General features: G+C 38.9%; 1 protein-coding gene across 10 annotated transcripts in view; it reads left to right on the top strand.

Annotated features, from left to right (window-relative positions):
* TSPAN4 (tetraspanin 4) overlaps nt 1–12094 on the top strand; it is a 752078-nt gene that overhangs the window by 729947 nt on the left and 10037 nt on the right. For all 10 annotated transcript variants that reach the window (XM_081970276.1, XM_081970273.1, XM_081970275.1 and 7 more), the window contains one exon: nt 8112–8213. In XM_081970276.1, the coding sequence (XP_081826402.1) occupies nt 8112–8213 (102 nt within the window). The remainder of the gene's footprint in view (nt 1–8111; nt 8214–12094) is intronic.

Raw genomic sequence — 12094 nt, 5'->3', positions numbered from 1 at the left:
AGTTTGGGGGTCTCAACCGCCACCGATGAGATCAGCTCGAGGAGTTCAGGCAGGGCCGCTGATGTATAGCGAGGAGCCAGGTATACTATCAGCAGGCCCAACTGCCTCCCAGGGCCCCATCTCACGACAAGGGACTCACACCCGGATGTCTGTGGCACCGTGAACTCTCTCGGCTCCAAGTCTTCCCGGATAATCACTGCTACCCCACCGCCCCTTCCCTGGGCCCGAGGCTGGTGAAATGCTCGATAACCCGGCGGGCACATTTCCACGAGGGGTAAGCCTCCCTCGTGGCCCAACCAGGTCTCAGTTATTCCTGCGAGGTCCGGCTCCCCCTCCAAAATTAGATCGTGGATGAGGGGGGCCTTATTGACAACGGACCTCGCATTGCATAACAGCAGTCTCAGGCCTTGGGTCTGTAGATCCTGACCACCTAGTATGCAGGGGTTGGTACAAACGACCGGGTATGACCAAAAACCCCGGTCTCCCAACCGACTACGCGCTCTTGATCTGTCCTCGCACCTGCCCCTCCCCACGACCGTTGGTATCGGTTTAGTTTGTATTACATTTTTCTAGTATACTATTATAATTAATATTCAAAAAATTATATGGATTTTTTGGCATGGGAGGAATTCCTAGAAGATTTATTATATAACACTGAAAGAAACCCATGCCTTATTTGTGGCAATGGTTTGTTGTCTGTCAATATTTGCAAAGAAAAATTTTTTCAAGCAACATTTGTTTAATTTGTCAACATTTGTTTAAAATTTGTTTAAAATATTAAAGTTATAGTAGATCTTTAATTAGCCTCTCTTTTTCAGGATATGGTATTTTCCCATGGCTAAGACCTAATTGCATCCTCCATTCTAAAATGTAATTCTGACCATCTTCCATCTGTATGGTGAACTCATGGGCTGAATAATATCCCATCCCAAAATTAAGGTCTCTTTCTGGTACTCCATTCAATCACATCTTTTCCCCAGAAAGCAGCAGGGCTCCTGTAAATGATCTTCCAGATTAGGGGCTCTGTATTTACATTCAATTTCCAGTTCTGCGCTATCGGTAGAAAATGATTATCAAGGCATGAAATTAGAAGTCTCACCCAGGGGAAAACAATTGGATATTTTGTCCTTTCTCTATTGCTTCTTCTTCTCTTCTCTCTTATTAGTGGGAGGAAAGAAGCAATCACCAGAAAGGTCAGAAATGTTTATTTACCGATATTAAGATGCTGCCTAGGCAGGTTTTTTTACAGCATAAAATAATTGCTCCCTAGGATGTTGCTAACTAAGGAAGGCAAAGTGCATGTGACAGGTTGAGACAGTGGGGCCTGAAATGAGAGCTTGGGGCCCAAAGACAGGTACCAGGGCAGTCGCTGGGGAGTTCAGCAACAATGAGTAATCCCAACCCCATAACAATCCTAGCAACAACTAAGCCTAACACCCCCCACTCCTATTGGGATGGGCAGTAATAATAACAGTTGCAAGGAAATACTTTCTAAACTCTGTGTGTGAGTGAGGGAGAGAGAAAGAGTGAGAGACAGGGAGGGAGGGGGGAGAGAGAGACAGAGACAGAGAGAGACAGACAGAGAGTGAGAGTGAGTGAGTGAGAGAGAGAGGGGGGGCTGGAAATCACATTACAAAAAGACTGGCAATTAGTCTTATTCACGTTTAAATAGCAGCCATCTTTGCCTCAGAAAAGTATAGAGGTTTCTTCTTCTTTTATGCTGGTAGAAATTCTGTCTGAGATTAGAGTTTATTTAATTATATTTGTCAATTGCCTTAAATCCATAGATAGAACAAGTAGTAATTTAAAAAACAGAGCAGATAAGAGTAAGGAAGGGGAGGGTAGTGTAAGAGAAGAGAAGAGAAGAGAAGAGAAGAGAAGAGAAGAGAAGAGAAGAGAAGAGAAGAGAAGAGAAGAATAAAGAAAAATCACTTTTCTTTCTTAGCTGATAATTTTAAAGAATAAAAAGAAAGGTGCTGCAGAAAATATGGAAGGGTTGTAAGTAAAGGGCAATATTGTCTTGATCTCTTCCATATATACATAACATTTGATAATAATAATAATAATTTATTAAATTTCTAGACCGCCCCCTCTCCCCGGTGATGAAAGAAGCAAAACAATTTTGCCCAAAGAGAGCCTCCAACAGGAAATCAGACAAATGGATTCTATCAAACATAATGTGATCATGGCATCAGTGGCCTAGGGATCGGGGTCACGGTCACACTACGCAAACAACTTACTCTCTTGAGATGTTCTTCTCTCCAATCTCTCTCCTCCTCTGTAGGCAGGGAAGGGGATGCAGTTTCTGTAGACAACCTCCCTTTGCCTGAGCTTTCCCCTCATCCTCAGGAGTGGAGAGAGATTAGAGAGAGATTTCAGGAGAATAAGCTGATTGCTACACATAGAAAACAATGTGATCGTGCCATCAGCAAAGAAAAAGTCAAGGCAAAGGAGAGATTGCCTACAGAAATTGTTTGCTCACCCCCTTTGTAAAACATAGAGACTGGATTTCAAGGGAATACTGTAAACTGTTTATGTAGAGCACCCACAGCTCCCAGCCCCAGGCTGTTGGCACAATAACAGTGCTTTCAATGTATAGAAGAATAAACAGCTTATTTGCTTGCAATTCTTCTGTCTGCCTTACAATGGTGGGATTTAAAAAAAAACACAGGTCAGGCACAGTAGGAAGTGTACTAGATATAATGGTGGTTATGCGTCTGAGGGAAGCGGAGAAGTTTGTAAATAGGCTATTATTATTTTTTCAGCATTATTTGAACAGTTGTTGAGTGAATGGTCAGTAAGTGTAGACTACCTGAAGTTTGAGAATATGCAACCTAAGGCTGAAATTGTCATTACTTAGATCAAGGATCTCCAAACTTGGGAACTTTAAGACTTGTGGACTTCAACGCCCAGAATACCCCAGCCAGCATGGGGAATTCAGGCTGGGGAATTCTGGGAGTTGAAGTCCACACGTCTTAAAATTTGGACGTTTGGAGACCTCTGACTTAGGTGAACATGATCTCTATTACTACAGAAAACACTTTTGAGTGTCTTATAATATATTGTACGTTAATGTTCATGAGAGCCTGGCCAGTTTTGCTTATGTAAACTCCAGGGCAGCAAAGAGTGAGGCATATGTTACAAAAGAAAACTCCTTTTTAATTTATTTATTCCATTTCTCTTGGAACGGTGAAGCTCTTTAAGGCAGCTTCGCTTCACTGAGATTTCAATGACAGCATCCCTTCGAAGTGAAGCCAGAGATTGAAATGCTTCCTTTGCTCTCCCCTGTAGAGGAGATGTGCAGAAGCTGCATTTGGCAAAGTGGGATGTTTCTCATGGCTTGGCCTCCCACCATGACTCTTTGCTAGGGCAAAACCACACACTCCAGGAGGCACCTTATCGTGCTGAGGGAAATTGACATGTCTCTGCAAGGGGGATCGGAAGCCATCTGAAGGCCTTTTCCACTTTGCTTCTCAGACAAGTATGTCTGGCAGCAAACAGGGCTAAAATCAGTTAGCACTAAAGGGCCTGACAGAAGTGATATGTTTGTAAATGCAGAGAGAAAGGGAAAGCCAAAAGGGGGTGGGAGTGGGATGGGCATTACATCACTTCAGAATAATGCCTCTCACAGCGGGGATTTAGTCAGGAAATTTTAATGGCCAGATTCATGACAGGAGAAGAATCCTATACTCAAGGCTCAACCTGTTAAAATTACAAATAAAGGAGAACATTTGTGGTTCAGGGTTGAAATGAGGAGTGTTTGATGCTCTCTGAGATTGGTGGTTTTCTTGTAGACATTTCATTACCCAAGCTAGGTAACATTATCAGTGTTCAGAAAGCATCAACAACCTCCTCATGTCAAACTCATCTTGATCCCATCCTTGCTTATTTTCCCTCATCCATCCTAAAGCTCCAAACAACCTTCACCTTACAAGATTCATGCAGCTAATGAATAGCAGTGGGGCCTAGAAGGAACCGTATGGGACAACCAAGCACTACCTTCTGAGTATAACTTGACAGGAGAACCAGGTCTGCATGTTAGGAGGACAAGATCCTCTACCAAACAATGTTGCCGTGGCTCTTTGTTCTGCCAATGTAGAGCAAAGGAATCACATACATACATGCATGCATGCATACATACATACATACATACATACACACATACATACACATACACATACACACATATACACATATATACATATATACATATATGCATTTTTCGTAGATTTTCACGGGTGTAGGTAAGCTGGTCTTGTTGTATTCGGGTCTTTTCCCGTGTAAGATTGAGATTGTCTTAGCAACATTTCGGCAAGGTCTCACTCGCCATCCTCAAGCTGGTGTTTTTGATGGCAAGTAAGACCTCGCCAAAACATTGCCAAGATAATTTCAATCTTACATAGGAAAAGACCCAAATACAACAAGACCAGCATATATGTGTGTGTTGTATTTGTGCTGATAAATAAATAAAGGGAGACTAGTATATATCTATTTCAAGCTATTTAGCTCTCATCAGCTAGCCATACCCTTACTGGGATTTGAACCTGGGCTGTATTACATATTATTATTACATATACATATTTGGGCATACCAGGGGTTGTAACACAAATACATAAATACATACATACATACATACATACATATGTGTGTGTGTGTGTGTGTATTTGTGTTACAACCCCTGGTCTCCCTTTATTTATTTATCAGCACAAATACAACACACACACACATACACACACACACACACACACACACATATATCATACATACACACACACACACACACACACACACACCTGATCACCTCTATCTTAGGTAAAGGCCTCTCCAACGTTTTCACTTACTGCCACTGATTTTGATTTATGTAAATTGTAATCAATGATTTCCTAACGAACAGAAATGTATGGTAAAGCAGTCTATTATGATAAAATGTGAAAGTCTGTTAAGACATATCGGAGTTAATAACATATTCCTCTGGACCCGTCAGACAATTTATAACAGTTGATTTGTTGTTATTAGAACTTAACTGCAAAACAGAACACGTTACAGCAACTACATTAAGCACAGCCAAATTTCAGCCTTGATAAGAGAACCTGGAAAGTTTATAGGTAGCTATGATAGAAAAATAGCAGAATTCACCAAAGGAAAAAAAAAACACTGCCATTTTTGCAGTTCCCTATAATTTTTTTTCCCATCCTGGATCTACCCATCACATATTACTTTGCAGAATAATTATGGGTCAATATTGTAGCCTTTTTTTTTTTTTTTTGCAAACTAACACATTTCTACTTGGGGATTGAGGTTCATTCTCCAAGATTGTGGGTTGGTTTCTAAATGTTTTGTTACCAGACCAGGTAACATTTTCAGTGTGGAATTTAGGGGTTTCAGAAACCAACCCACAAGCTGGGAGGATGAACCTCCACCCTCATCCTCCACCCGTGTTACAGATATTCACCACTGTCACACATCTATACTTGTCCAATGCTTTGGTACATTATTTCCTTTCTCCCTATTGCATCTTTTAAGTTTGTTCTGGGGCTCCACTGCAGTTAGTAGAGTAATTCCAGGAGACTGTTTCCAATTCGCCATGAAAGTGATGTTGAGTAAAGGCAATATGTTACTGTTCTAAACTGGCTATGTATAGGTAGTCCTTGTTTAACCAGTGCAGTTGGGGCCAGCAACTCAGTCAACAAACGAAGTGGCCGCTAAGTGAAAAATGATGCGACCACAGCTTCTAATTTTACTTCAGCTTTGCTTTGCTTTATACTGTCAGAAGGATACAACTCCAAACAACAGGGCAAACTCAAAGAGCAGAAAAAAAATGACTCATCCAAAGGAAGCCTGGTAAAGGGGCAAATTTTATAGCCCCTATATACTTATCCACTGCCCTCTTATCCTTTGGAATGCTCACCCCAGAGCTGGGATGATTAGCAAGAAGAGAAGTAATGTTTGTAATTACTTTCATTGGAGAGGAAGTCAGCAAAGTAAGCAGAGACACAATAAGGAACATACATCGAAATGAATGCACTGGCGATGGCTGTTTGCCTACTGCACTTGCAGGTGTGAGCACTGAGCCGCTTCGGAAGCAAACACACTCCTTCAGTAGGAAATTGATTAGGGGCCTTGTCAATTTCAGGCAACAGCTGAGAGCCCACTGAGTCTTCTAATCAACCAATTAAGGTCACAGAACTGAGCTTGTTATCTTGCGGTTAGCACTTTTTAGGGACACCACCGCACTGCTGAGAAAAGCAGCTCAGGAAGATGGCCTGTTTAGGCAATCTCTCCACTCTGCAAAAGGTTGGGGAGGGAGGAGAAAAAACAGGTCAGACACAGAATCACATGTATTGACTGTCTGTAATGGGACAGAGAGAAGGATGTTGTGAAGACTGTAAATGCAACCATTGATTGCGATGTGACTGTTTTATCATTGTTATAACTGCAGTCGCTATCCAAGGCAGTTGTTAAGCAAGTGCCTTCATAAATAAATTTGCCCTGTAGTAATATAATAGGAAACCAACACTACACCGTGTTATGTATTATAGTTTTCCCTCTGGTCCGTTCCACCAGAGGGCGCTGTGCTCAATGCTGATTGGTTCCCGGTTTGACAGCCCTGCATATATAAAGGCTGTCAAAGCAGGGCACAGCTGTTGCCTGTTAGCTACGCGCGCGAAATGTGAAGCCGCGCTGGCAACCTGTTATTCAATAAAGCTGTTAGCTGCTTTTAAGTCCTGGCTCGCCTCTCTCTGTCACCCGAGTTCTACCAAGCTAGAACACACCGTACTGAAAAAGTATTAGCACCATTCATAGCCCCTCTTCTCAGTTCTTTAAGGCTAGGTTTTTTTTTTTACAGGTTCTAAATATTTACTGTATGAAAAATGACCACTGATTTTCAACTGTTCCATTAAAAAAAAACCTTTGACTGGAAATCATAATTCATCAAAAAATGCTTTTCTCTGAAGAAATATTTCTAAAACTGGAAATAAACTGGAAAGAATAATAAATTCAATTCTAACGCATGGTTAATTCTTTCATAATATCAAGCTATTTGATACACTCTTTTTTGAAGTTTTTTCTCCCTATAATATGGAATTATTAAAAAGAACAATGGAAGAAAGCAATTTTGCCACAAAAGTAAGCAGTAATAAGATTCTAACAATGTTTAGATCTATTTAAAATTGATTTTTGAATAGATTTTCAGCCAAAGAAATACCTAGATAAAGGAAACTACCGTTATAAAAAAAAGCAGATAGTATTTCATTAAATTTCCAGTAAACACTAAATAATGATGTCTATATAGAAAAATAAAACTCTAATTTTTGATGGACCAACTAACTGGAAGTTTTTATAATAGCTATGGTGGGTAATATTATTTTCAGTCACCATTTTTAATATTGGAAAATTGAGTAGAGAACTTAGGAAAATATATTGTTCAGATACCTGTTTTTCTTCATATAGGCAGTCCTTGAATTATGACCACAATTTAGCCCAAAATATCAATTGCTAAGCAAGGCAGTTGTTAAGCCAGGGGTGTCCATGCTGGCTGGGGAATTCTGGGAGTTGAAGTCCACAAGTCTTAAAGTTCCCAAGTTTGGACACCCCTGTGTTAAGCGAATCACTGCAGTTGTTAAGTGAATCATGTAGTTGTTAAGTGAATCTGGCTTCCCACATTGACTTTGCTTGATCACATGACCCCAGCAAAGTGCAATTATCATAAATACATGCCAAGCGCCTGAATTTTGATCACTGCACTGGTCATAAGCGTGAAAAGTGGTCATAAGTTACTTTTTTCAGTGTTGTTGTAACTTTGAACGTTCTTTAAAGGAATGGCTGTAAGTCAAGGACAACCCTCATGTTGTATTTTTAATGTGCCTCACTTGCAGTTCAACTGTTGTCATGGCTCTTCAGCCCAAAAGTGTCATTTCACAGAGTTCATCATCTTGGATGCATATATATATATACAGCCCGGGTTCTAATCCCAGTAAGGGTATGGCTAGCTGATGAGAGCTAATTAGCTCGAAATAGATCTATCCTAGTCTCCCTTTATTTATTTATCAGTACAATTACAACATATATATATAAATATATATATATCACTGTATTTGCTTTATTTTCAGATCGATAAGTATGCTCAGCGGGACCTGAAGAGAGGGCTTCATTTGTACGGAACTGATGGAAATATTGGTTTAACTAATGCATGGAGCATCATACAAACAGATGTAAGCTTGTACTTCTTCATTGTTCTTTCCCATAACACCAGCAGGTGCTAACATTTAGACACCCATCTGCCTGGCTTTGAATTTCCAGTGGAAATATTGGAAATTTAACTTGGATGTCTATAAGCATTTGCCTTTTTTTAAAAAAAGCAAATACTACTGCACTGTACCTGACCTGGAATCAAGGCCCTGATGTTTAATGGATCTTTCCTCGGCCTACTTTGGAATCTACAGATAAGGGTTTAATTTGATGCCTTGATGCTCATCAGCATGCAGAGAAGCACACATGCAGACAGACCAAATGCAAAGGAAATCCCACAAGTCATTACAGAGCACAGGAGATACCACATTTCGATCCTCACGCTACAACATTAGTGATGCTAGAGAAAATGAGATGAAGAAGTTCACAAGCACTTTCCTTCAGTCCTCTTTGTTTCTTCTTCTGCATCCAAGGCACTATTGAATGAGTCAGCAGTCAAGAGAAGGAGCATAGTTGTTCTAGCTATACATTTGAGAATACAAGAACATGAGATCAGGATTGTGCCTGTTTAATCAGCTTTCCATCTTACACAAAGAATTCCAGATACACTTAGATAGCCCACAAATAAGAAATATTTGCATATTGCTTGTATGTGCGTGTGCGTGCGTGTTTGTATGGCGTGTGTGTGTGTGTGTGTGTGTGTATAGTCTCCCTTTATTTATTTATCAGTACAAATATAACATACATACATACATATATATATATATATATATATATATATATATATATATATATATATATATATATATATATATATATATATATATATATATATATATATAATATTATATACAGGGTGTGTGTGTATACATACACACATAGTAACAAAATATTACATATATTTGTATGTAATGTTTAATTCATAAGAATTGAAACAATATAGTAATAACAGAGAAACATTATATATGTGTCCGTGCAATTTTTTGTTAATGTTTCCCTGAACTCATACTGTTGTTACTGTATTGTTTCAATTCACAAATGAAAATTTGTGCATACAAATACATACAGATGAATCCCAAAGATTTCATTGATTAGCCAACTCTGGAAGTCAGAAGAATGAACTTTCACAGTTTGAAAGTTTGATATATATTAGATGTTGAGACCATTTTAGTGTTAACTTTGCCCTTGTCCTGGCCGCACAATTGCCATACCATTTGTTTCCACTGGAATATTTTTTACAACAAAGTTGATAATGGCTTGATAGGGTGGCAGCAATTGTATAGCTACATAATAGGCTACATACATAGCCTAGATAGAATCAAGATCACCTGAAGTGTTAATACCACTTTATAATGCCTTGGTAAGGCCACACTTGGAATACTGCATTCAGTTCTGGTCGCCACAATGTAGAAAAGATGTGGAGACTCTAGAAAGAGTGCAGAGAAGAGCAACAAAGATGATTAGAGGACTGGAGACTAAAACATATGAAGAAAGGTTGCAGGAACTGGGTATGTTTAGCTTAAGAGAAAGAAGGACTAGGGGAGACATGATAGCATTGTTCCAATATTTCAGAGGTTGCCACAAAGAAGAGGGAGTCAAACTATTCTCCAACGCACCTGAGGGTAGAACAAGAAGCAATGGGTGGAAACTAATCAAGGAGAGAAGCAACTTAGAACTTAGGAGAAATTTCCTGACAGTTAGAACAATTAATCAGTGGAACAACTTGCATCCAGAAGTTGTGAATGCCCCAACACTAGAAGTCTTTAAGAAGATGTTGGATAGCGATTTGTCTGAAAGGGTGTAGGGTTTCCTGCCTAGGCAGTGGGTTGGACTAGAAGACCTCCAAGGTCCCTTCCAACTCTGCTATTGTATTGTATTGTATAGGTACTAATATGCTTGGGGGGTGCTGCAAGCTTGATTGGAATATAGGATCTACAATTATGTTTTTTCTAGAGATACAAAATTCTTACTTAAGGGTTTTAAAACTCTTGAAACATTCTCCTGCACAGTTTTCAATAAACAAAATATAACTTTTGTTGATTATACAGCAGCATCTCTTTGATTGTTCTCTTAAAAACAGTGAACTGTCCATTTTAATTTTAAATTTAGTCATCTATATGTACATGAGACATCTCAATTTCTTTCTGTTGATAAAAAAAAATTAAATAGCCCTGTTATTGCAGCTATATTTGAGGTCACCTGAATTAGCCTGTATTCTCCATTGGTATTTAAAATTGCTCACGTTTTCATACAGTTCATCACTGTGTTTAATACTGCTTTTGTGTAATCTGCATAATGGGAATGGTTAATCACAATCCCAATAATTTGTTCTCTTTCCAGTTGAAGAAGCTACATTGTCTATTCAAATGACTCTCATATTTGTATGGATGTACATTCTCAATTCCAAATTGCTGTGACATGTTACTTTGCACAAATAGAAAGTGGCATTAATTTTATGAATACCAAGATAGAAAAAAATATATATGAGGGCACAGAAGATTAGTGACCTGCTCACCAGGACTCAGGGAAAAATAGAAATAGAATTTCAAGTATATCATCATAATATGAATACTTTAATTTGTTGACAGAATTAGATTATTCAACAACACAATTAGATTTCAGTTTTGAAATATTGGTTCTGCTGGATCTCCTTCTGTAAATGCGGAAAGTTTTCCCCAACCATGAGATAGAGGACTTCATTCCAATGAGCAGATAAAAATCTAAGTGTCCTAACTCAAAGTTTCTTTGTATGTTGTTTTTCTTAAAACATTTGTCTGATTAGAATTAGGAACTAAATGTAATTGATCCCAATATTTGGTATTCTTTCTTTCCTTTTTAATGACTAATATGATTGCTTATAATTTGTTTCTTTTGGAATGTAAATTAGTACACACTTTTTCTGTTCCCAATATTTTTATTTGAATAAACTACAAAAGTTAATTTACAGAGTCCCACTGTACTGTCAATTTTCTCCCATTCCCTGCTCAGTTAAATTTTTGAACTGGAGAAAAAAATGCAGATACCTCATGATACTTTCCTATTTTCAGACGGGTTATGAACCACAAATATTCATGTTCAGAATTCATTCATTGTGAGAGTTCAGCAGTTACTAAATAACCCAACTGCCTTGGCATCTCTACAGAGAAAAGAATCACATTTCCCATCTATTTCGAAGTGTACTTGGAGGCAGGATCAAAGATCTGCGATTTTCCTCAGTCATCCTCCTCAGTCATTTCTGCCATGGGAAACTTGCTTCAGGCAATATTTGACAGTAAAAGAATGTGGAGCCTTTGATTGTAGTCACTTCAGAAAGGTTAGAGGGCATAGTGTTGTACATTAAGAAATCTACTTGCATTTGGACAACAGGCAAAGAACACTAAAAGCGTGAAACAAAAATAACACAGGAACTTCAGAGTCTCTTCATTTTTCTCAGCCTTCCTTAAAGGCAAAGGCAAATGGGACAATTTGGAACAATTCAGAATGCTAATTTGCCAGATCCACATAGATTCATGTGCAAGTAGACAATTAAAATAATAATTTTAATAATTTGAGAGTGGCAGAACTGAACTAGAGAGTTATCCCATGACCCAATAATACAATAATTGTTAGCTGCCCAAAGTCATGTGTACAAGATTGGCAGCGATATAAACATATTAAATAAATAAATAAACCCACATTCAGTGGAGCTGCTGCTCATTAATTCAATGCTATCTGGTTGGCATAACTATGAACTCACCTGCCCAGTTGTACAGTGTGACTGCCCTTTTTATCAGCTTTGCAGAGTAGATCTCACAAAGGCATCCTGAGCTCCTAGAACAGTGGTTCTCAACTTGTGAGTCGGGACCCCTTTGGGGGTCGAATGACCCTTTCACAGGGGTCGCCTAGGACCATTGGAAAACACATA

Source organism: Natrix helvetica (assembly GCF_964273705.1).
Source record: "Natrix helvetica genome assembly, chromosome: 1".
NCBI classification, from domain to species: domain Eukaryota; kingdom Metazoa; phylum Chordata; class Lepidosauria; order Squamata; family Natricidae; genus Natrix; species Natrix helvetica.
Note: the sequence above shows the minus strand (reverse complement) of the source record. Positions and strands in the feature narration are given on the sequence as shown.